Genomic DNA, 26,394 nt, shown 5'->3' with positions numbered 1-26,394 from the left:
TATGACATCTGCTCCCGCACTTTCCACAGAATAGATTGTGCATGTATCATGTGGCGTGCAGGGGAGACGTGCAGGTGATGCCACTGTGTGTGTCCCTGCATGTATGCGTGCCTGACTGTGTGCTGCGTGCGTGTGGACTCACTGTCTCTGGAGTCGTGCAGAGAGTCGGGCTTGATAGGGGTGGGGTCACTCCAGGAGCGGCTGAAGCTCTTCGCTCTGCGGTCGGCGAATGCTGGCAGAGGAGTCAGGGGTGGGGGTGGGGGTGAGTGAAGAGAGCGTCACACATGGCCCCTTCCACACGATCACGCACACGTTCGCCTGCTCCCCCCTCCTGGACAGGGCCGCACCTCCTCATTCCCCTGGCCTTGGTTGCCCTGACAATGCGGGTGGGCGGGGCTCTGACACCTTTACCCAGAGGCCTCCTGGGATGGAGGAGGAGCTCATCATCAAACATATGCCACACCCACCAGTGACATCACAGCATCTGTATCTACACACCGCCCACTACAGGGCACCGGACAACAGCACAGACAAGGCGGCAACACCAAATCTCCTAATATTTTAGTTCCCGTGACTTTTTTGGGTCTAATGCCAGGGAAAATGAACGAAGACTAAGGCCATTTACACAGTAAACGGAGCGTAATCGTTTCAGGTGGCTGGCTTGTTGGCTCTTCATATCATTTGCTTGTGCTTGTACTTTGATACGTGTGAACACGCTGACAGATGTGCGCATGCACACGGCAAACATGTCACAGGCATGTCAATGAAGGTGAACGCAGTGCGGCAGGCACTTGGAGAGCCTCACGCGCCGAGTGACTCACTCTGAACTTTCATTCTCCGGCTGCCCACCATCCTCAGGTGCTTCCGGAAGTTTCTGAGGGGAACGGGACAGTGGCATGCACATATGTAACAAGCTGCGACCCAGAATCCTCGGAGCATGGCTCAGCATTTACAGGAGTGCTTTCGCATGCTAAAGATGAGTATTTCAAGTTACACGGCACATTGTTCTTCATTACCAGCCTGATGTTTCCTCCACAGCTGGACCCAAAATGCTGCTTTTCGGATAAAGGGGAACTTTATTATCAAAACAAACATCAAACAGACAAAACTAAAAAGACCACAAGAAATTGAAAGAAAGGCAGGCAAACAACACTAGAACTAACTGGGACTGAAAGAGAAGAGCAAGGTAACAGCAACCTAATTAACAAACCAGTAAGGGGTTACAGTGAGAGGTATCAACACTGATCACAGGCAAAGACACTCCAGCAGCTTTATAGGCTGCCAGACAAACAGGAAAAGGGCAGACAGATATAAACGCACAAGTAACAAGAGCTAGACAAGGAACAGGCGTGGGTCATTGACAATGAACCAAACACTTGGAAGTCAAACACTAGGAAATACAACTCATGGTGCAAAGTTGGATACACACAGAGAGAACTAAGAATAAAAGTACAAAAAAAACAGAACCAGTTCAGAAATTCATGATAAATGTGCTTCTGGCTTGCCTCAAAACCAGAATGATTAGGAACCTGCTCAGCCCAATCAGCCATGCAGCAGCCCATGGGTTAAGGGAACACTAGGAACAGTAAAGGGTGCTAAACATAAGCAAACACAGAGAAAAGGACATGATGGCCAGCGACACCTGCTGGCTAAACGGGGAAAGTGCGGACAGGGCAAGGCCTGATCGTGACAGGGCCACAGTGGATTCCAAAGCAGACGTGTGTGTCTCGGATCAGAAGGATCATCCTCAGCTGGTTCTTTTATAAATGTAAAGCTCCAAAGCTGTGTTCCCTCTCAGTCACTGTCGTGTTTCTGTCTGAGGGCTCTCACACAGCCCTCTTCACTGGCAAAGCCCTTTTGTTCTGGGGTGATTTTTTTCAGACCTTGAGGGACTGGTTGGCAGTCTACACTTTACACACGCAGTGCCTCCCCGCCTCGGTGGCGCTGTGCTCCCGGCTGCCTTTGACCTCCGTGGATTTGGGTCCCACTCGTAGAATACCCAAAATATGTACACACACACACACACCCACATACACACACACACAAAATATACACACCCCAGACCTCTGAGGTTACACCATCATCACACAGCTTTCTATATGCCATCCTGCCTGTACCGGTACTCATGCATCTCATGTGAGGGTAGTTCAGCCCCACCCCTTTTCGGTCAGCAGCACATGCTTTCTAATCCCCCCCCCCCCCCACCCAAAGTGAGATGATTCGATGATGGTTATTGGGTGGGAGGGCAGTGTTTAGAGGTTGAGAAGAACCTCCTGCTTCATCTGAAAGGGTGGCAATGGCCTAAGAATGGGAATCGGAAACAGGCGAGAGGCACAAAAGGACGGAATAACTAGTGATTCCTGAGTGCTGTCTGCTGCTTGTACTGTATGCCGGCCAAGGCTGGTGCAGATGGCAGCTCACATCCTGTTCCTCTTATAAATACTACATTGTTAAAAGGTTTTCATTACGGCAAATACAGAAATTCCTTCCACATAGTTTGAACTACAAGCACTAATTATACAATGCTAATGTGCACTGTTTTTGTCACTGGAAGGTCACTGGTTCATATCCCAGGGTCAGATGAGTGATGTCACTGTTGTAGCCCTAAGCCCCAGGGTTCCAGGGACTGGCTGACCCAACTTTGGTTGTATGTCACTTTGGATAAAAGTCCCAGTTAATAAAGAAATATTTTCTAATAAAATTGGTATAGTCCTATTCTGGTTTAGGAAGCGATACAACACCTGACACATTATAAACAGCTTGTTTCTCCGTTCTAAATATTATTTTATGTTTTTCAGGGCATTAAGGGCATCGGTGCAAAGGCATTTAAAGGGGACAGCATTACTGGAGACACCTCAGTTGGTACCATGTATGACATAGGATTAATTATGCTGAATGCACTCATCCACTTAAAGTGACAGTTACCCAGCATAGGCATGTCTGTCCTCCTGCCCTCCTGTATTTATTTTGGTTAATTTGGGTCATAGTCTGTGATTAAAGTCTGCACAATTGTGTGAATGCTTCTGCACAATTTGTTAGTTCGTCTCTGCAGGTTGTGAATGCAGCGTGTGATTGCTTCTCCGCAGTCTGTGAATGCTTCTCTGCAGTCTATGAATGCTTCTCCGCAGTCTGTGAACGCAGTCTGTAAATGCTTCTCCAGTCTGTAAATGCTTCTCCACAGTCTGTGAATACTTCTTTGCAGTTTTTGAATGCAGTCTGCAAATGCTTCTCTGCAGTTTGTGAAAGCTGTGTGCGAATGCTTCTTTGCAGTTTGTGAATGCAGTGTGTGAATGCTTCTCTGCAGTTTGTGAAAGCTGTGTGCGAATGCTTCTTTGCAGTCTATAAATGCTTCTCTACACTTTGTGAATGCTTTTGTGTCACATTTGTGTGACTGCAGCATTCGCTTGAAAGGATACATATATACAGAGCAGAGAGCACAGTCATGACTTGAGCATCCAGCAGTTACGGCAATACTGGTTTCCCTGAGGACTTTTGGTCTGTACTTGCATAGAAGTCGTCAGTATTTGTTTTTTCTGTCCCCAGGGTAGCCCCCCCTACCTGCTCCCACAAAGTTGTACATCTGCTTTGAATTTAGACCAGCTAAATATTCTGCAGGAGAAACCTACAACATTCCTTCAGGTACCAGTCTATCTCTTGCGGTGTATCTGTCTCCAAGGCAACAGTCTACCTGTCTCCGGGGCAACCAGGCACAGACGTCCACTTCCCTACCGGTCCAGTCCTGAAGGATGCAGCCTAGGCCTGGTGGCTTCACACAGCACAGGGGCATCGAGCTACGCACAACGACCACTGATTTATTGGTCGTGAGGCTCGCTTATTAAGGCAGTATCTCGCCGCTGTAAAGTGCGACTCGATGATTGATGTGCAGCACTCTCCAGTAGCCTCCTTGTCAAATAATGCTAGAGATTGATTTACGCCATGATCCATGATCTAGGCACCTGAGATTCTCAAGCCCCCAGCGTGGGGTGCAGACACGTTGGCTGTGACTCCGTCAAATGTCAGGCGTGAGGGTTCTAACAGGACACACTGCCTCTCCGTGCATCGCCAACCGCTCCCTGTCTCTCCTCTTTTGGTCTGTGACACCAGGATGCCCTGCTGAGGGGGTGTTACTTCGTTAATGGTGGGGGGGGGTTGCTGGGGGGGAGCTGAGGATGACATTAGAGGCACTGAGTGGATGGGACACATCAGCAGAAAGGGGACAGGCGTGAGTATAAGTGTGAGCATGAGAGTGAGTGTGACTCTGCGTGTCAGTGTGTGACTGAGTGCATGAGTATGTATGTGAGCGTGAGTGCGACTGAGTGCATGAGTATGTATGTGAGCGTGAGTGTCACTGAGTGCATGAGTATGTATGTGAGCGTGAGTGTCACTGAGTGCATGAGTATGTATGTGAGTGTGAGTGTCACTGAGTGCATGAGTATGTATGTGAGTGTGAGTGTCACTGAGTGCATGAGTATGTATGTGAGCGTGAGTGTGACTGAGTGCATGAGTATGTATGTGAGCGTGAGTGTCACTGAGTGCATGAGTATGTATGTGAGCGTGAGTGTCACTGAGTGCATGAGTATGTATGTGAGTGTGAGTGTCACTGAGTGCATGAGTATGTATGTGAGTGTGAGTGTCACTGAGTGCATGAGTATGTATGTGAGCGTGAGTGTGACTGAGTGCATGAGTATGTATGTGAGCGTGAGTGTCACTGAGTGCATGAGTATGTATGTGAGCATGAGTGTCACTGAGTGCATGAGTATGTATGTGAGCGTGAGTGTCACTGAGTGCATGAGTATGTATGTGAGCGTGAGTGTCACTGAGTGCATGAGTATGTATGTGAGCGTGAGTGTCACTGAGTGTGACGATGAGAATAAGTGTATGTCTGCTGACTGACCTTCCTGGCCGAATGGAGATTCTGAAACTATGTGGTTCAGGGCTCCTTCCTCCTAGTGGTCTTGCTCTTGTGGGTCTGCATTGTGTGTGGGACAGAGAGCGCACACACACAAGGCTGTCCCTATCGTACATAGTATATTGCAATGAAGAAGACACGAAAACATGAAACAATTAACAGACACTACACACACACAGGTTTGTAATTATATCTTTGTTTGGATTTTCCATTAAATTCATTCTTTCCTGGGCTTTTTATTACATTGCCCACAATTGTCCCCCACAAAGTAATATACAATCGGCCCTCGTTTATCGCGGTTAATCAGTTCCAGACTCTACCGCGATAAGTGAATTCAAAGTAGGATTTCTAATTTATAAGTCGGATATTTTCATAGTTAGAGCATAGAAGACCTGTTACGACCTTCTAAATACGGTTTTAACATTATTAGAGCCCTCTAGACATGAAATAACACCCTTTAGTCACCATTACACTCACATTACCCAATATATTAGACAAAATAAGAGAAAATAAGACATATTGTCATGCCCGGCTCGTCCGCTCCTCGTGTATGCCACGCCCCCTGATTACCCACGTGTGCTTCCCTGATCGTCTCCATCTGTGTCTGCTTATTTTGATTAGTCACGTCCTATTTAAGTCCTGGTCTTACCTGTTCCCCTTGTCCGTCATTGTGGTTTGGTGTGATTCATGTCTCCTGCTTTCCGTTCCCTTATTAAAACCCTTAGTTTACCCCGATACCTGCCTGTCTGCCTGCTCCTTGCACGCCTACCAGCACGATCGCCGAAAGGTTCCGCAGCAATCGTGACACATATTAGATGTTACAAATATTATATAATTATTATTATTATTAATGTACATTTAATTACGCACACACACACGCACACACACACGCACACACACACACACACACACACACACACACACACACACACACACACACACACACACACACACGCCGTAAAGTGCTGATGGAACTGCCTCGCCTTCTCCCTGATGACCAGCGAATCCAACGCAATGTTTGTCTTGTGCTGTCGCTGATCCAGGCGGCTGGGGCAGACTCCGATATCACTATGAACTTATTTCGACTTGTCACGACGCACTTTGCTTCCTTGTTGAAAGAGACAGCAGTCGTTGCAGGGATGTTCTTTTCATCTTAATGACATGATAAAGATAATGGTAGCTAATTCAAGTCGTAAGCAGGTGCCTTCCACGATTTTCTTGCCACCTTTGATTATGTCCAAGAGTTTCACATTCTCCTGGATGGTAAGCATCTTCCTCCGGCACTTAGTTTCATCGTCAGAGGGCTTTGAAGAAGCAGCATGTTAGGAGTCATTGTGGGGCTTAGGTAAAAGTTCTCCGAAATCGCAAGCACTTACAAGAGCAAAGACGCTTCCAATGCGTAGCGATGTATCATCTTCACTGTCTCGATCAACTTTTTAATGACTATACCGTGAATAGAGTGAAGCCGCGAAAGTCGAAGCGCAAAGTGGCGAGGGACGACTGTAAGCCTAATCCGCACACACAAACACACACACTCACACTAACGGAGGCCAGTAAAGCACAGAGTATCAAATCATAGCGCGTAGTTCACTTTAAGCTTAACTTTGCTGAACCAAAGACAGACCACATGCAGCTCAAATCACCCTCCTGTTTGCTGTTTAAGCTAAAGGTCCCATCAGACACCATTAAACCAGTTAATGCCGGTGGGTGACAGGTCAGATTGCACCCTGGGTCTTGAACCCACAACCTTCACCTGTCACATTAATTCATTTATCTGGGATGAACAGTTAAGAAGACATGAATGAAGACATTGTGAATCAACACTGATTCATCTATCACGTATACCACAGGAAGGATTCCCATCCATTTATTTAACAGCCTCTTTAACTAGTTGTCTAGAGAAATCCATAACTGGGATAGGATGATACGACTGACTCTGCTTCTGGTCCAGTGGCTATGGAGTAATTCTGTAACTACGGCCCTCAGTAACTTCAAACACTCATCTTAGTGCTGCTAAGTGGGGTTAGGGATAGAGTGTTGCTGATGGGAGGAAGGAAGAATGCAGCAAGGGTTTATGGGTATCCACAGCATTCACAAAATGATAAAGATTGGTACTTACGATATACTTCAGGGCAGGAGCATGAGGAAAGAAGCCGGAAAGAGAACAGAAGTCAGGCATCTCAGAGAGGAACCGGCCATTTCTGACTGGCAAAAGTGAAGGCAGACATGGGATGTAGTTGTGTGTGAACAGGAGGCGTGGCTACATGGGGCAGGGGCGTGGTTATGTGTGAACAGGGGGCATGGCTACATGAGGCATGGGCGTGGTTATGTGTGAACAGGGGGCATGGCTACATGAGGCAGGGGCGTGGTTATGTGTGAACAGGGGGCATGGCTACATGGGGCAGGGGCGTGGTTATGTGTGAACAGGGGGAATGGCCACATGGGGCAGGGGCGTGGTTATGTGTGAACAGGGGGCATGTCACATGGGGCAGGGGCGTGGTTATGTGTGAACAGGGGGCATGGCTACATGGGGTGGGGCATGACTATGGTTAAGCAGGGGGCATAGTCACATTGGGTGGAGTAGTGGTTACAAGTGGGCAGAGGGTGGGCAATGCCCCATAAACACATCATCTGCCCACCCAGTACTTACAGACTAAATACGGCAATGAGAGTGGAATGGGGAGGGAGGGCAGGCACAAAGAAGGCAGGGATAAAAAGGAATGAGTGATGAAGAGGCGAGTTTAAGGGACATGAGGTGAACTCCAGACCGAGGGTTGCTGTCAGAGGCAGAGAGCAAAATCCTTAAGGGGACAAGGGTGTGCAGCAGCGTAATGAAGGCTTTGAGGGGAAGGGTGATAATTTAGCAGTCAGCAGTCGGCAGTTGTCCTCCCGCTACCTCTCTCCTCCTATGGACATTTCCACCCTCTGCTTTGGAAAAAGAGCACATTTCCCAGGAAGAGTAATTTTAAAATCCCAGAGGAATGTGACACTTGACCAGGGAGCAGCACAGCTTGGTGAGGGTACAATATCTGGCCCGTTGGGGTCTGGGACTCACGCCTGCATGGTGGTGGTTGCCGTCTGGAAGTTGAACATGTTCTCCTTGGGAAACCAGCTGTTCACCGCATCCTCTGGGGACAGGGAGGGGGAAAAGTGAGACGCCCCTTCGAGGACAAAAGATCAAATCTGCCCCCAAGATGGAGGAGTGTCAGAAAGGAGCACATGGCCGTGTTCCCCTGTCCTTGGTGGACATGAGGTCCACACTATACATCCTATCCAGCTGATGGCGCTACCTGCCCCGCCAAAGGTCCCGCCACCCACCTCTCTCCTCGGCGGACACGCGGTCCTCGCTGTACATCCTCTCCAGCTTGCGGCGCTGCCTGCCCCCGTCTCGTGGGCAGCTGTCCAAGTCCAATGAGCGCTGGCTGTGGGATGGTGGGCGGCAGCAGGCCTCGCAGTCAGGGCTCTGCTCCTCCCGGGACCCCGCCCTGCGCACCGCCCACTCACGAATGTTGTGGGTGCTCCCTGAGCTCTGCAGGGGCTGCGATGGCTGATTGCCATGGTGATGGTGGTGGCTGCGGTGATGGGTGGGTCGGTTGTGGGTGGGTCGGTGGTGGCCACGCCCCTGCTGGAGGGCAGAGTTAGCCAGAGCTGGAGTTTGGCTTGACGGGGGCTCCGCCTCCTGGCTCCCCTTCAACACTTCCAGCTCCAGGCTCTCCTCACTGCCTCGATCTCCCAACATGCCTCCTTCACCGGTGATGGTGTATACACGGGGCGACTGGACAGTGCCCTCGGGCCGCTTCTCTTGCTGCTCCTCGATGGAGAAGCTTCGATCTAGTGGTAGGGGGCGCCGCAGGGACGCCTTCAGTTGTGAGTTGCCTGGCTGCTCCTCTTTCTCTGGGCTGGGCTGCACTGCTTGTGAGGGGCGGGGCTGAGGGCGGAGACTGTTGCCGTGGGGACAGGCCGCGTCAGGCGATTCCGAGTCTTGGACCACTAAAGTGTCGGACAGCAGGTGGTCTGTAAATGGGAGAAGATTGAAGATCTTTAGAGATGAAAGCAAGACTGAGGTCTTAGATGGAAGAGGAGACTAGGGAGAGTCAGGGGCAGATAACGAGGGCTAATAGTCACAGAGTGGAGGTGGAGGGGAAGGAGGGATTGGGGGAGAGATGAAGGGAGGGGGAATGGCACTCTGACCTGATCCGTTGTGGTTCTCTGGGTTGCTGTGAGAGAGGTACTCTCCAAATGCTCTGGCTGCTCTATGGGGGGTAGAAAGAACATTTTCATCAGAAGGATGGCTCACTGATAGATCTATCTATCTATCTATCTATCTATCTATCTATCTATCTATCTATCTATCTATCTATCTATCTATCTATCTATCTATCTATCTATCTATCTATCTATCTATCTATCTATCTATCTATCTATCTATCTATCTATCTATCTATGACACATAGAACTAAATAAAGGAAGTAAAAATGGATAGAGAGCAGCCTGCTAAGCCGATCCCCTTCAGCGCAGTGAAAGTCCCCCGTGGCAGTAGCAGTGACAGCACTGGGCTGTTTGCGAGCTCCTGGAAATATTACCATCGTTTACTGCTATACCAGGGGGCTTTGCGGTGCCCATGGGGGCATGCAGGAATCACAGAGCCGCGCCACATAGCTAAAGGCAAACGGAGAAACGCAGGCAGCTGCTTCCCAAAAGTCATTATTGTGGATTTCATAAAATGTATTTATCAGACACTGTTATTTATCCAAAGCGGCATATAACTGAAAGCCGGATCGGATAATTCCTCAAGCAGTTTGAGGGATTAAGGGCCTCACTCAAGGACCAACAGCAAAATCACTGTGTGGACTGAGAGATTTGATCCAGGAACCTTTTAATGACAGGCACAGTCTTAACATGTAAAAAAAAATTAATTTTTGGTTCAATTCCAAGCAATGTTCTCACTGTAAATACTCTGTCAGAATAATTTGAAGAAGAATGAAGATAGAAATAAAGTTGAAAGTAAGGACCCGGTCAACTGCTATAAACCTCATGGAGGTGATCTGAGATGAGAGGAACAGAAAGGTCAAGGCTACACATGGACAGAAAGGTCAAGGCTACACATGGACAGAAAGGTCAAGGCTACACATGGACAGAAAGATCAAGACTACACATGGACAGAAAGGTCAAGGCTACACATGGACAGAAAGGTCAAGGCTACACATGGACAGAAAGGTCAAGGCTACACATGGACAGAAAGATCAAGACTACACATGGACAGAAAGGTCAAGGCTACACATGGACAGAAAGGTCAAGGCTACACATGGACAGAAAGATCCAGCTACACATGGACAGAAAGGTCAAGGCTACACATGGACAGAAAGGTCAAGGCTACACATGGACAGAAAGATCCAGCTACACATGGACAGAAAGGTCAAGACTACACATGGACAGAAATATCAAGGCTACACATGGACAGAAAGGTCAAGGCTACACATGGACAGAAAGGTCAAGGCTACACATGGACAGAAAGGTCAAGGCTACACATGGACAGAAAGGTCAAGGCTACACAGTCATCCATGCAGTTCATTAGTCGGCACTTTAACAGCAACTTTCATAAAATTCCTTGATACTTCAACACATGTAGTGCCTCAGGTTTGTTCAGCTGTAGTGTAAAAGGTGGCAATTTCCAGTCTATTTAAACTAGCTATTCAGCCTGTTTTCATTACATAGGCAGTCTGTCATTTCTTTAATATTTTTCTTTATTTAATATTTTTCTGTAATTCTGTTATTCTGCAATTCTGTACATTTTTTCTTTTGTATGTGGCACTGATAGAGCTTAAACTAAATGTTAAAAGAAACTTCGATTGGCGGTGTTTTAATTTACAGTTACAATAATACAAAATTTTATATGGCTTTATTTTCCCTTTGCACAAGGACACAGAGAGGCGAACTGGAATTCTTTCATTTTCACATATCCCATCATGCCGCACTGGCTCAGACGGCAGTGTCTGCCATCCAGCGTTTCCTGTCATCTCACTGCCCCCCCCCCAGTTCCCAAGCCCTCCTATCTTATAAAATCCATTAGTTCTGAGTTTTGGCAAACAAGAGAAATACCATAATGACCGTAATGGCAGTAATCAGAACTGCACTGTGCCTTTGTGAGGTGCTGACCCACCAGGAGCTGGAACCTAAGAAACAGAGTGACCAGTCTCCCATTTACTGGGAAACATGGTATAACGAGGAGAAAATGACTTCAGAATGGGGTTGCCAGTCGCACGCCCATCTGCCTCTGTGGTTGTGAGTGAATTTGACAGTATTGAGCAGAGGGGCCTGCAGCTGCCTCTGATCTGGCAGATGACCGAGCTAAAGGTCAGGTGACAGGAAGAGGTCAGAATAGGTCAGACGTCACGTGACAGGAAAAGGTCCTGTGTGAACAGGTAGGGTGAAGGTCAGGTGACAGGAAGAGGTCAGAGTAGGGCAAAGGTCAGGTGGTAGGAAGAGGTCAGAGTAGAGTAAAGGTCAGGTGGTAGGAAGGGGTAAGAGTAGGGTAAAGGTTAGGTGGTAGGAAGAGGTCAGAGTAGGGTAAAGGTTAGGTGGTAGGAAGAGGTCAGAGTAGAGTAAAGGTCAGGTGGTAGGAAGAGGTAAGAGTAGGGTAAAGGTCAGGTGGTAGGAAGTGATCAGAGTAGAGTAAAGGTCAGGTGGTAGGAAGGGGTAAGAGTAGGGTAAAGGTTAGGTGGTAGGAAGAGGTCAGAGTAGAGTAAAGGTCAGGTGGTAGGAAGAGGTGAGAGTAGGGTAAAGGTCAGGAGGTAGGAAGTGGTCAGAGTAGGGTAAAGGTCAGGAGGTAGGAAGTGGTTAATGTAGACCAAAGGCCTGGAGACTTAGCAGGGTCCAAATAGGCCAATGCTTCAATGAAAGAATTGTCCAAGTATGTCGGATGTCCAGTGACTGAGAATGATCCAAGTTGGCTAAAGGTCTGGTGAGTGAGGATGGGCTGCCGGTGATGTCAGATTTGGCCAGAGTGCACCGACGGAGAGCTTTCAGAGGAAAGTCCTACACACTTATGGGAGATACCTGGTAGCTTTTATTCCATCATAACTACATACTGAACTAACAAATTGTTAGTTGTTGTGCTCCCAGCTGACTGCCCCGTGCTCACAGCTGACTGCCCCGTGCTCCCTGCTGACTGCCCCGTGCTCCCAGCTGACTGCCCCGTGCTCCCAGCTGACTGCCCCGTATTGCCAGCTGACTGCCCTGTGCTCCCTGCTGACTGCCCCGTGCTCCCAGCTGACTGCCCCGTGCTCCCAGCTGACTGCCCCGTATTGCCAGCTGACTGCCCCGTGCTTCCAGCTGACTGCCCCGTGCTCCCAGCTGACTGCCCCGTATTGCCAGCTGACTGCCCTGTGCTCCCTGCTGACTGCCCCGTGCTCCCAGCTGACTGCCCCGTGCTCCCAGCTGACTGCCCCATGCTCCCAGCTGACTGCCCCGTATTGCCAGCTGACTGCCCCGTGCTCCCTGCTGACTGCCCCGTGCTCCCAGCTGACTGCCCCGTGCTCCCAGCTGACTGCCCCGTGCTCCCTGCTGACTGCCCCGTATTGCCAGCTGACTGCCCCGTGCTCCCTGCTGACTGCCCCGTATTGCCAGCTGACTGCCCCGTGCTCCCTGCTGACTGCCCCGTATTGCCAGCTGACTGCCCCGTGCTCCCAGCTGACTGCCCCGTATTGCCAGCTGACTGCCCCGTGCTCCCTGCTGACTGCCCCGTATTGCCAGTTGACTGCCCCGTGCTCCCAGCTGACTGCCCCGTGCTCCCTGCTGACTGCCCCGTGCTCCCAGCTGACTGCCCCGTGCTCCCTGCTGACTGCCCCGTGCTCCCTGCTGACTGCCCCGTGCTCCCAGCTGACTGCCCCGTGCTCCCAGCTGACTGCCCCGTGCCCCCAGCTGGGAAGTAAGGCTCCGTTTGCAGAAGGGCCAGAGGCAGCGATGGCAGGACAAGCACTGCAGGGGCACGATGGGGGGGATTTGAATTCCACACCCAGCAATTGCAGTTGATGGAGAGGTCATGTCTGTAGCCTGCTCAGTTCGACTTAGGGATTTAGTAATTCGACAGTGAATGCCTCTTTCCGACTGCTTCAACCTGTCCCCTGATGAACATTCGAGACCATCGGCTGACAGATGGAGAGCCTGGAAGCGGGGCGAGCCCTGACCCTAAGAGCAAAAGCTGCTGCCACACCTGAGATGCAGAGATGACCCAGAGTAGCAATTTGCTCTTATTATATAAATGAATTAGTTAGCTCATTATATCCTTTTTAGAGAGCTTGGCAGGTCTTCTATACATGTGTACCCTGTTTTCCCGGCCGTTAGGGTGACCTGCTTTTTCGTCGTTTTTTAGAAGTCAGGCGCTGCTCCAGCTCTACTTTGGTGACGCAGGTCTGCAGGGGGCCTCGCTGTGAGGGTGAGGCTGGGGCAGAGCCGGCCCTCCGCGGCACATTTACCAAACCCAAAGCAACGCATGTTTGAGAAAGCAGAGTCAGACAGTGACTGAAGCAGTTAGGGTCTACGGGCCTTGTTCAGAGGCCCAATGGTGACGTCACTCTGCTGACTCTGGGATTTGAGCCGACCTTCTGATCACAGGCACACTGCCTCCCCGTGCTTCACTGCCTCCCCGTGCGTCACTGCCTCCCCGTGCTTCACTGCCTCCCCGTGTGTCACTGCCTCCCCGTGCTTCACTGCCTCCCCGTGTGTCACTGCCTCCCCGTGCTTCACTGCCTCCCCGTGCTTCACTGCCTCCCCGCGCGTCACTGCCTCCCCGCGCGTCACTGCCTCCCCGTGCTTCACTGCCTCCCCGTGCTTCACTGCCTCCCCGTGCTTCACTGCCTCCCCGTGCGTCACTGCCTCCCCGTGCTTCACTGCCTCCCCGTGCGTCACTGCCTCCCCGTGCTTCACTGCCTCCCCGTGCTTCAGCGTGAAATGGCCGCGCAGATGTGCAGTGGGCTATACTCGCCAGAGTGAGCATCTCCCTAGCTGTCCTAGGAAGATGCACGTGTCTCGAGGTGCAGATCACACCTGCCCACGCAGCCCAGCCGTGCAGACGCATGCGTGACCGCCGGTTGGGTGCTGGGGGCACGCGGGGGCTGAGGGTGACATTAGCAAAACGCCATCAGCACACCACAAAGACTTTCGTGATTAAGTCCAGTGAATGTGCTTGCTAGTCATAAGCTACTCTGGACCCCCCCCCCGGCACCCAACACTCCCCCTGGCACCCAGCACCCCCCTCTGGCACCCCCTCCCCCCAGCACCCCCGCAGCTACCCCCCCCCCCCAGCTCACATACCAGGGTCTGGCTTTGATTGGTATGGAAAAACTTAATACCTGGTTCCCAGTGAAGACGCCAAGACCTCTGATTAAAAACTACAAACATATAAACAGCCTAAAGAGATGAAAAGATACTGGGGTGGGGGGGGGGGCAGTGATTCTATGGAATGGGGGGGGAACTAAACTCTATGTGATCAAATGGGGGGGAATTAAGCTGTGAGGTACAACAGGATAAAAAGCAAAACAGATGACAAAGAAGGTAGGAAGGAGAAGTGGGGGTAGGGGGCATCACCGCGGCAACCTGCGCTGGTGCTTTGCGGGACGCCCTGATTTACTGCATTACAGGGTGTAGGGGGAGGGGCCGTTGTGTAAGCATATGTGAAGGGGGGAGCAGCGTGTGACTGCCACACACACACACACACACACACACACACACACACACACACACACACACAGACGTACATGACTATGCCTCCACAACTACACAAATCATCAAGCTCTGATCTGAAAACAATATACAGCATCTGTGCAGCATCCACACACGTTATAGTTAGACCCATTTAAAGGTACTTCGATCAGGCAGAAAAGGAGAATGTTCTGGTAAATGTTCCTCCCTCGGCTTGTGGACTTCTGTCTACCCATTGAGTCTTTGTGCTGTATTCTGGGCATGCGTGTCCCGGCTTGGCCCCTCCATCTGCCTCTCTCCACCCACCTCTCTCCTATCTGTCTCTTCCTTGTGTCCCCCTGCCCTGTCTCTCTCCCACCCACCTGCCTCTCTCCCATCTGTCTCTCTCCCATCTGTCTCTCCACATGTCCCTCTCTGTCTCTCCCTACTACCTCTCTCCCTACTACCTCTCTCCCATCTGCCTCTCTCCCATCTGCCTCTCCACATGTCCCTCTCTGTCTCTCCCTACTACCTCTCTCCCATCTGTCTCTCTCCCATCTGTCTCTCCACATGTCCCTCTCTGTCTCTCCCTACTACCTCTCTCCCATCTGTCTCTCTCCCATCTGCCTCTCTCCCATCTGCCTCTCCACATGTCCCTCTCTGTCTCTCCCTACTACCTCTCTCCCATCTGCCTCTCTCCCATCTGCCTCTCTCCCATCTGCCTCTCCACATGTCCCTCTCTGTCTCTCCCTACTACCTCTCTCCCATCTGCCTCTCTCCCATCTGCCTCTCTCCCATCTGCCTCTCCACATGTCCCTCTCTGTCTCTCCCTACTACCTCTCTCCCATCTGCCTCTCTCCCATCTGTCTCTCCACATGTCCCTCTCTGTCTCTCCCTACTACCTCTCTCCCATCTGCCTCTCTCCCATCTGCCTCTCCACATGTCCCTCTCTGTCTCTCCCTACTACCTCTCTCCCATCTGCCTCTCCACATGTCCCTCTCTGTCTCTCCCTACTACCTCTCTCCCATCTGTCTCTCCACATGTCCCTCTCTGTCTCTCCCTACTACCTCTCTCCCTACTACCTCTCTCCCATCTGCCTCTCTCCCATCTGTCTCTCCACATGTCCCTCTCTGTCTCTCCCTACTACCTCTCTACCATCTGTCTCTCTCCTGCCTGTCTATCTCGCCCTCCTCTCTCCTGTATGTCTCTCTCCCATCTTCCTCTTTTCCATCTGCATCTCTCCAGCCCACATCTCACCCACTTCTCTCTCCTCTGTCTCTCACCTCTTTCCTCCTTTCTTTCCCATTTTCTCGAGTCCAGGCTGAAATGCTGATACACCCGTTGACTGAACAGACACTAGACAAAGTCGACGGGGGGGGGGGGGGGGTATGAGCAAGATCATAGCCATACAGGTCAGGTTTTGGAGGGGGCTGACCCTGTGCTGGTGCTGCAGCCCAAAGAGCAGCAACACAGAGATATAAAGAGCAGGGAAATAGGACAGTCGCATGACCCCCCCATACAGAATAACACATTCTAGCATCTCCCACTGCAGCATACTGGGCTGTCATTTTTGCGTCTCGTTCCCACTCTCCCTCCTCCCAGAAGCCCTCTGGTTCCCATCACCGCTTTTGGAAACCCACACAACTCAGTCTCGCCTCCCTGCCTCCCTGCATCTATATTGGATGAATTTGAGCCTATTCTTAATGGAAACACCCAAATCCCATCCGCCGCCTGACAACACTCACAACACTCCCGGGTTGCTAAGCGCCAGTGATACAGGCACCATGATTAGACCATTGATGAAACGTGATGTATTGCTGTCATTTCTGCCCTAGTTACTGAGTTGAATCCCCCCTCCCCCACATCCCGTACTGTATGTCCCTGGGTTTGACACGCAGTCCCATAGGCTTGGGGGAAAGTCCAACAGCCCCCTTCACGAGCCCCCTTAAGCCTGTGGTACCACCTCTGAGTGCACCCCCTACAGGCCAGCGTGGGAATGCAGAAACAGCTGCACCCCCAGGGAAGATCAGGCTGCACCACCCGCTGACATCCAGACGGGTGGGTGTCCATGCTATGCACCCACCGTGACAAGGAGGGGGTGTGTCTCTCCACCCCAATGTTGAAGGCGTGATCACTTGGCGTCTGAGCCGCCCCCACCCTCTGTTTCATCGTGGGGGGGTTATTCTGTAATCACGGTGATTACAGCTCATTCCTGTCTGATCCCTCTGAGAGCTTTCAGGGGGGAGGGAGCAGGAGAATTAGGGAGAGACAGAGACAAAGTTCCAGAACACCGTCTGTACCCCGCGGCTCACATCCCATACTAAGAGTTCCAGAAAAGCTTTGTCTCAGCGCCGTGCCCCAACTGGCCGAGCGGCGGGGAGGCGCAGGGCTGGGGGGTCCTACCTGTCCTGGTGGCCCTACAAGGCTTTGCTGGCTGTGCCAAACTCCTGAGTATAAAAATCCCACATCCTATAAAAGCCTGCATATTTAAGCACCTCCCGCCCGCCACCGTTACTGTCTTTTAAAGTCCCCAGTGCTGGATGTTCAGCTCCAGGTCTTTCACCCCCGGGGGATGACTGGGAAAGCTGTCTGGGCCCTGGGGCCCAGGAGGGAGGGGCCAAAAGGGAACCCAGGTGGGAGGGGTTGTGCATTATGGGGTCACAGGTAGGAGGAGCCAAAAGGGGGACCAGGTGAGGAGCCACATGGAGCCGCAGGTGGGAGGAGCCAAAAGGGGGACCAGGTGAGGAGCCACATGGAGGCCCAGGTGGGAGGAGCCAAAAGGGGGACCAGGTGAGGAGCCACATGGAGGCCCAGGTGGGAGGAGCCAAAAGGGGGACCAGGTGAGGAGCCACATGGAGGCCCAGGTGGGAGGAGCCAAAAGGGGGACCAGGTGAGGAGCCACATGGAGGCCCAGGTGGGAGGAGCCGAAAGGGGGACCAGGTGAGGAGCCACATGGAGGCCCAGGTGGGAGGAGCCGAAAGGGGGACCAGGTGAGGAGCCACATGGAGGTCCAGGTGGGAGGAGCCAAAAGGGGGACCAGGTGAGGAGCCACATGGAGGCCCAGGTGGGAGGAGCCGAAAGGGGGACCAGGTGAGGAGCCACATGGAGGTCCAGGTGGGAGGAGCCAAAAGGGGGACCAGGTGAGGAGCCACATGGAGGCCCAGGTGGGAGGAGCCAAAAGGGGTTGTAAGTTATGGGGGCCCAGCCTGGGAATGATGACGATGAACCTGTCCAGCCTCTTTCCGGAGCCCAAGTGAGATGCGAGAGGTGAGCAGCACAGAAAATCTGTGTTTCCTTCCGCCACCCACAGCCAATGGCAGCCGAGCAAAGCCATTAGCCCTGGTCGAACTGTGTGGTTAGTCATTATAACCAACTCATTATCCTGCAGATTTTAATTAGCTTATTAGCTGTAGCAATACCTGAGCTTCCCAATCGCAGTGATGAGTGGCCCTCGAAAGCAGAAGGAAGATGCTCCGCATATTACGGGGGGGGAATTGTGAAGTGCGCCCCCGCAGCAGCCCACCCCCAACACCTGCCCCTCAAAGGGACAAGACAAGCTAGTAGTCGAGTCTGAAAGAGCCACTTGGGTTCGCTGTGACGAGTCGCTGCGAGGCTGCATGCGAGGCTGCATGCGAGGCTCATAGGTGTCGCACGGCTTGTACCTAAACTTATCTGCGCTTTCTCAGTTCGGCCCAGTACAGAGGTGTTACTTATTTATGAGAGCCTGTTTGCACATTTCCTGATGACTAACTCCTGCCATAAAAATAATGAAAGTTGCTTTTTTACATCCCGGCGATATTCCGGCCTTGTGGGTCTGCCATGCCAGGATGAGCTCCGGCCCTCTTCCGCACACCGGACGGGCCAAGCTGACCCGGGGTTCGTTACTCCTCAACCAGAAAGCATGAGCAGTGGTCCGTAACAGGGCCGGCCGTGTTACGGATTCGGTGACATCACTCCTGTCCAGTGTATCGCTATGAATGGCAGGAGATTCTCTTTAATTTATTTCAGACTAACTACATTCATTACTGTTATCAGTTAGGAGAGCAGAGTGCCAGGTTTGCTGGACTGTGAGTGGAGGTGCTGTAACATGCAAAATCACTCACAGACAGGACAGACCTCACAGTCGTCATCTTAAACACCCCCAGAATCTTCACCTTGTCCAGCCCCACCCTATCGGGAATCCCCCAGCATGCTTTGCAACCCCTGTCTGCCCCCCCATGCACCCCACCATTATTGCCTCAGACTTGCTGCACTTCAGCTGACACACTTCCTGAGGTGAAGATGGACAGCAGACTTCATGTTTGCCAAGAACGGCTACAGACGTACCATTCTAGCGGTTTTTTAAGTGTGAGGGCCACCCTAATTTTATTATTTGTCAGTGAGTTCCAGTGGAGGGGGCACTCTAGGGGCCAATCAGGTTTTAACTGGGGCCAGTACCTCTTTGGCCCCCCCCACTGTATTTACCCCCTGGAAGAACTATGTTGTGTTTGAGGTCAGGGCCATGGTAGGACTGCAGTGATACACGCTTCCTCTCTCCACTCCCTACTCCAGTGCCTAACTTCAGATAGTCCTGTTAACACACAATTACCTCATATAAACATCAAGATGACAGGCGACTGCAGTGGAACTACGAATATGAACCGTAAATGTGCAGATTTCATCTATGTTACTCCATGTTTTACGGATTTACTACCATAAGCACTAAGATCTGATACGTATATTAAATGAATTACTACCATTAATAATCTCGGTTACCGTCGTGTGGAAATCAAACGAAACACCCCTGCGAGTCAGATCTGTGGGATCCTAAAGAAGGCAGCGCACTGGCATTGTCTAAGGTTAGAGCTGCACGCTTTGCACAGACACCCACACGTCCACTCACTACCTAATTAGCATGTTAAACAAACCCGCATTTATGCAGCCCTGGAGGATTCACAGAACACGAAACACAGCAGATTAATCATTCCTATTTGCTTGTTTTTTTTTTGTTTTTTTTTAAAAAGAATATGTTTTAGGCCTACATGTTTTATTCGACACATATTTAATGCACAAGTAACGAAATAACGATATTAATAAAATGAAATAATAAATAGGCGTAATTATTAAAATCTAAAATAGAGCAGGTGCTTCATGGGAAACCGTTACGGAAAATAATAATGGGACATTCATATTCATGATGTTTCCAGTCAGCTCTGTTTATGAAGCGCGAGTCTCCACTGGCCACCCGTCTGACAGCTTCAGCCGCATGCGATCGCATGCAGGCGGACGCTGTACGGCGCTCGAGCACAGGCTGTCCACCACACAGGCACGTCCTGCTCCTCTCCACGATGTTCTTCACACTGGTTTTTATGTCACGTTATGCTCAGATGCCCGCGATCACATCCACCGCGGCGTACTACATGTGGCCGCGCGTATATGGTAAACGCGCATATCTCAGCTTAGGAAATAACCGCACAGCCACATCTAGAGCACCATCTCCATTTTGCAAGTGAAAAAAAAAATAAGATTAATGGTTTGAGAGTCTCTGACTAAGTGATCAAATGAAGCCTGATTCAGAGAGAAACAGTAGTAAGGCCCATGGCCAGCAGAGGGCGTATTAGTTAGGGAGCTGGATGATCTACAGGGGACTGCAGATTCAAGGTCCACGGTGCCATCCATCCATCTTCCATTATCCTACTAGGTTGCGGGGGGTCCGGAGCCTACCCCAGAAGCAATGGGCATGAGGCAGGGAACAACCCAGGATGGGGGGCCAGCCCATCGCGGGGCACACTCACACACCAGTCACTCACACACCAGTCACTCACACACCAGTCACTCTCACACCAGTCACTCACGCATGCACTCCTATGGGCAATTTAGCAACTCCAATTAGCCTCAGCATGTCTTTGGACTGTGGGGGGAAACCGGAGTACCCAGAGGAAACCCCACGACGACATGGGGAGAACATGCAAACTCCACACACATGTGACCCAGGCGGAGACTCGAACCCGGGTCCCAGAGGCGACAGTGCTAACCACTGCACCACCATGCCGACCCCAGTGCTAACCACTGCACCACCATGCCGCCCCCCTCACCCTAACCACTGCACCACCATGCCGACCCCAGTGCTAACCACTGCACCACCATGCCGCCCCTTACAGTGCTAACCACTGCACCACCATGCCGCCCCTGGTCCATGGTGTCGTTGCTGAAATTTTACTCGGTGTGTCACCAACAATGCAAACAGTTTTCCACTGAAAACGGCTTTTTGTCTAGGCTAACCTGATTGTTCTGCTCCCTGCCAATGGTCCCCTACCAGAACTGTAACTCGAATTAACACAGACAGAGACTGAATCAACTAAAACTGGTTAATGTATCGATGGATGTTCAGTTGTTCTCAATGAAGTTATACGAAAGCTCTATTAGCCTAAGCTGCAACACAAACGTGAAAATTGCTCTGTGCATACAAGTTATTCCCAAGTGTGTCGAGGAAGCAGATCCAGTCACAGGTAAAATACATTTAGGACACTAATAATAGATTGTTTGAATTGTAAAATGTTCCGGTCAAATCCGAAAGGCATCATTATTTTATTTTTGTAGCCTACTTTTTGCATGTGATTATTCAACTGAAAGCAATAGACCTACATATCATTCCCAAACACAGCTGGCACTCTATAAATATATAAACATATTGGTGACGGCGACATTATCTACGAACTCGCTGACATTAATGATTAATGAGTATTTTGTCACTCCCATCACGGCCGAAAGCTCCAAACGAACAACACTGACAACACCTTTTATGCATTAAAGAGTTTTGTGACACCCACAATTGTCACGCAAACCATCAAATAGCTAAATGCATCTCAGATGTTTTCCGGATGCAGATGCTTTTTTTCGGGATCGGGGGGACTCCTTAAGCACCCCCACCATAACCCGGCGCGATGGTGAACACAGCCGATGCAGACACGTCCCGAACAGCGTACAATGACCATGTGTAGATCATAATTAAAAGCCTCTTTCTCTGGGATGAATAAAAAATCATACATCAGTCGATCAAGGGCACGTGCAAATTGCATTACAACAGAATCAAAACAACAAAGACACAAAAACTAGAAAAAAGGAGATAAACTTTCAATTATACCTGTGACTGGGTGTGAAGGCCGGTTTTTAGCACCAGTTCAACGGTGAGTATATTTTTTATATAAAGATATTTCATGAGATTTACAGCTAGAACGTCACGATATACAGATTCGCATTAATCATTTAGGGCCTTCTTTGTTAATTACTTTGTTTGTTAAAGATCCTAACACTGTCCCCCATTAACACCAACTGTATAAACCAAGTTGGATATAAGAACCACTTCCATTTTTCACACAGGATTCTGCCTTTTAAGCTATTCCCGTAAGTTTGCATTTGGCAAAATACAGTGTTACATGATAGCGATATAGCTCACTGCAAATGGTGTTTATAGGAACACCAGGTGTTTGGCAAGAAAGCTAGATATAATGAAAATACGGAGGCGTTACCAGCTTTGAGTGAGATCCATGGAACATGCTGGAAATCAGTTTTATATGTGCGTATATTATATTTTACACACGCGTCACGTGGTGTTTCTAAACGCCATGTGGTTGTATTGCAGTACAGTTGCCGTCAATCCAGGCTTTCTATGCATGTTCTATCTCTATACTAGGGCTGGAAGGGGCCTCTCACTTAAAGGGGCCGCTGTAATACTTTGCTGGGAATTTTAACTTTCTTGCACCGTAAATACATTTACACTTACCTCATTTAAACTGCGCCCAGTAAAGGAATACGTCCATGTTATGGGTAATGTATGCTTTTTACGATACGAATCACGAAGTTACGCGGAGTGTAGGCCTAGTTTTAATAATCAAATAAAAAATAAAAATAAATAGGATACCAACAGTCGAAAGTGGTTCCGTCCATGACCTGCAGACAGCAGAGCTTTAGGCTGCAGCTCAGTCGCGCTCGTGAGTCGCGCTCGTGACCCCGGTCTCTTCGCCAGATTACACCCGATGCGCGTGAAGAGGGTAATAAAGGAAGCAAGCGGTCTCTTAAAAATATTACTTTGTTCCCAGGGGTCAGCAATGGTTACGATCAATGGAAAAGGACATGCATATTTTTTATTACCCTGCATCTCTTAATTTTGCATGTGCCCACAAATAAGCAAGTTTTCGGAGTGCCAAGCCAACGAAACAGTTTAAATCACCTTAATAAGCTGTGAAGCAATTGTATCTTATGTTATGTGCTAGCAAATTAAATTATGCCAAATGATTGCATGTGTACACGCGTATAGCGCCATACATAGGTCATTTTTAATCGGAAAAATATACCAAAATAAAAATTAATAAAAATAAAACCGTAAAATAGTCTCACGAGCATCGCAAGCTGAACACTACAGTACTGAATTAGGATATATGTAATGTTTGAGAGCTTTTTAGTCTCCTAACTCACTCCGGATGGTGTTGTTTTACGGATAGGGGGTCAGCACACTGCAGCTCGCCCTGCTGTCAAACGCGCGAGCGTTCGCGCCGCAAAAGCGTACAAGGCGCACGGCGATTCCTGCGCGGGCGAGCCGGCTTCTCCGCATCGCCTCCGCAGGGTTTACACGATCCGTGGGAGCGCATGCAGCCTTCCTGCGCTAAAGTGGGTCGCTGCTGCTGTCAGTACGCTAGTGCCTAAGACCCCCGCATCAGCACCCAGGCGATCCGCGGTACCCAGCCCCGGCTGGAGACTGACCGAACTTTGGCTGCCACGGAGGATATCGCGTCGGTCCTCAGGTTCTTCCGTTTGGACACAGCGGTTCCCATGCTGGAGTGGAAACGGCGCTGGGGCTGGAGCTGCTCATTCCAGGAGCGGAGATCGGGAGGAGGTGTAGAAGAGAGGGATGATCGGCCACCTCCGTCGCACGATCGGAGGAGAAACAACAAGTGTCAGGAGGCAGGGCGATCTAATTTGTACGAGATGTCAAAGGGACAGGTAGAGGTAGGGGATTGGAGACCGAGCGGAGAGCTGTCCCACCATCACCACCCCACCCCCCCATCCGGACTGCTAGTAAATGCGATGAAGTCAATGAAGATCGAGGAATAAAAAAAATCCACACACACACTGGGATGCGCACATCGCCAAAGAGCGGCCGTCCCTTCGGCTTCGCTTTTCTCCTCCCCTCATTGATCTGAAGGAGGGGGGACAGTGAACAGGAAGGAAACGGCAACCTTAAAAGGAGCGCCACTGCAGCCCCATCCCCCTCCGACAACCGGAGGGAGCGATTGTATTATTAAGGTGAGGGCAGGTGAGTTTTCAAACGGAGACGTTTGTTAGAGAAATGGGTCAGTAGGGCTACATGCTGTACGTGGAAGAGGTGACGGAAACGGGCAACGGAGTACGGGGACACGTGCGCACGTGACAACTTTTGTGGCGGCCTGTTTGTAAACACGCGCCATACTAACTGCATTGTGGTAGGGGACTGGGACCGCGCGGAGGGTGGGGTACGGTTTGTGCACCGGAACCTAGATGCTGCATTAGTGCCCTCAGCAAAAGTACTTGCCGAAAACCGGACAATTAAGTTAAAATATAATAGCGTGACTTAAATTTCATCAAATTTAAAATACTTATGAAGACATCCTAAAGGTAAATGTTTTATGTGACGAGATAGAAGTTTATTTATGGTGGCTGACAGCAGTAGGTAAAAATGGTGGGGCTGTGTCAGAGCCACTGTCTGGGTGCTTGCTGAAGATTTCGTCCAGCTTTACTTAAAATCAGAGATGTGTAATTCAGGTCCCGAGAGTACAAGTTCAGACCGGGATTTTGTTTCAACCAACCAGTTGAGCATAAAGAGTCACAGTCACAGAGGACTCAGCTGTTTGGTTGAAACAAAATCCCAGTCTGAACTTGTTCTCTCGGGACCTGAATTAAGCATCTCTGCTAACAACCCAGCGTTGGGCGCTACGTAAAATGTAAATAATAGCAAAATGCAATAATTTGCAAATCAAATAAACCCATATTCACCTGAAAAGGGAACAAAGATACAACATCAAATGTGATCAAAACTGAGAAATAGCCAAAACTGGAAAGTTGTGATCTTCAGCACCTCAGGCAACACTGTGTTAAAAAGAGAGACAATTCCGTAGCGGAAATCACTGCATGGGCTCAAGAAAACTTCTGAAATCCATTGTCTGTGAACAAAGTTTGTCACTGAATCCACAAATGTAGGATCCAACTCCGCCATGCAAAGAAGAAACCATATCTAAACATCCAGAAAGACCACCGACTTCTCTCGGCCTGAGCTCATTTAAGAAGGACTCAGGCAAAATGGAAAACTGACCTGTGGACTTTTGGCGCATCAGGAAACAAAAAATCCGGCAAAGGAGACTCCAAACTGTTGAGCAGTTGAATCCTACATCAGGCAAGAGAACATTTCACTTTCAGACCTTCAGCAGCCAGTCTCCTCAGTTCCCAAACATTTACAGAGTGTTGTTAAAAGAAAAGGTGATGCAACACAGTGGTAAACATGCAGCACAGTGGTAAACATGCAGCACAGTGGTAAACATGCAACACAGTGGTAATCATGCAGCACAGTGGTAAACATGCAGCACAGTGGTAATCATGCAACACAGTGGTAATCATGCAACACAGTGGTAATCATGCAGCACAGTGGTAAACATGCATCGCAGTGTAAAACATGCAGCACAGTGGTAAACATGCAGCGCAGTGGTAAACATGCAGCACGGTGGTAATCATTCAGCGCAGTGGTAATCATGCAGCACGGTGGTAAACATGCATCGCAGTGGTAAACATGCAGCACGGTGGTAAACATGCATCGTGGTGATAAACATGCATCGCGGTGGTAAACATGCAGCACGGTGGTAAACACACCCTATCTCAACTTTTTGAAACATGTTGCTGACATCAAATTCAGCACATATGTGTCATAAAACAATTAAATTTCTCAGATTCAACATCTGATATGTTGTCTGTTTTCAATGAACTGTGTTTAAATGACTGGTAAATCACTGCATTCTGTTTTTATTTACATTTTACACTGCGCCCCAATTTCTTTGGAAACTCAGTTGCAGGAAGATGATTTTTGAATTTGGGGGAGGGGGTATCTTAATTGGTATAATTATTTTGCTGCTGACCTGGGTGGGGTCACCTTGGTATACTTTGCCACAGACTGGAGGGAGGGTCCTTCTTTGGTATATGTTGCTGATCGCGATCAACTGGTTGGCCACCAATTATGAAAAAAAAACTATTATGCCTTATTCATCAACTGTGGTCGACCTGGAATTAAGCAGAGATTGAAGAACATGTCCCTAGTCCCCCCCCCCCAAAAAAAAAAAAAAAAGAATATATATATATACATATATATATATATATATATATATATATATATATATATATATATATAGAGAGAGAGAGAGAGAGAGAGAGAGGCTATGCAATGCTGGGTTTGGGGGAAAATAACAGCCTTGTCAGAGTCCACGGGAAAATTCCTGCATATCCCAGTATCCAGTCCGAGCCTAGAGTAAGGGCGAGACACAAATTATACTAGTTTATTTTGGGCGGCGTGAATCTGGAAAGGGAACCGTAAGATGAAGAAGCCGTGTAACATGTCCAACTGAAGAGAGGAGAGGAGTGATGAGGCGTCGCGGGGAAGTGGGAGGACGTGTCAGCTTGCGATCGGCACAGCTGAAAGAATGATCATTATTTTAATGGGAGCAGCGTGTCCGTGTTTGCATCTCACATACGAGTGGATAGAGAAACCGGAACAGAGGAGAGCAGCCATCCAGACGCGAATCACTGCGGCC

At 49.8% G+C, this 26,394-nt stretch overlaps 1 protein-coding gene across 1 annotated transcript in view; it reads right to left on the bottom strand.

Annotated features, from left to right (window-relative positions):
- The window catches only part of LOC125720615 (NMDA receptor synaptonuclear signaling and neuronal migration factor-like), a 34,434-nt gene extending 10,698 nt beyond the window's left edge, over positions 1-23,736 (bottom strand). Inside the window, exons 1-7 of the mRNA XM_048996263.1 lie at positions 23,693-23,736; positions 23,327-23,427; positions 9,101-9,162; positions 8,228-8,923; positions 7,965-8,037; positions 7,029-7,034; positions 822-874 (exon numbers count right to left, since the gene is read on the bottom strand). Coding sequence (XP_048852220.1) covers positions 822-874; positions 7,029-7,034; positions 7,965-8,037; positions 8,228-8,923; positions 9,101-9,162; positions 23,327-23,427; positions 23,693-23,710 — 1,009 coding nt within the window. The 5' untranslated portion in view covers positions 23,711-23,736. The remainder of the gene's footprint in view (positions 1-821; positions 875-7,028; positions 7,035-7,964; positions 8,038-8,227; positions 8,924-9,100; positions 9,163-23,326; positions 23,428-23,692) is intronic.
- Positions 23,737-26,394: the final 2,658 nt, after the last annotated feature.

The sequence above is a fragment of the Brienomyrus brachyistius genome, chromosome 2, assembly GCF_023856365.1.
Source record: "Brienomyrus brachyistius isolate T26 chromosome 2, BBRACH_0.4, whole genome shotgun sequence".
Classification (NCBI taxonomy): domain Eukaryota; kingdom Metazoa; phylum Chordata; class Actinopteri; order Osteoglossiformes; family Mormyridae; genus Brienomyrus; species Brienomyrus brachyistius.
The sequence above is the reverse complement of the archived record's forward strand: the minus strand, read 5'-3'. Positions and strand labels throughout refer to the sequence as shown.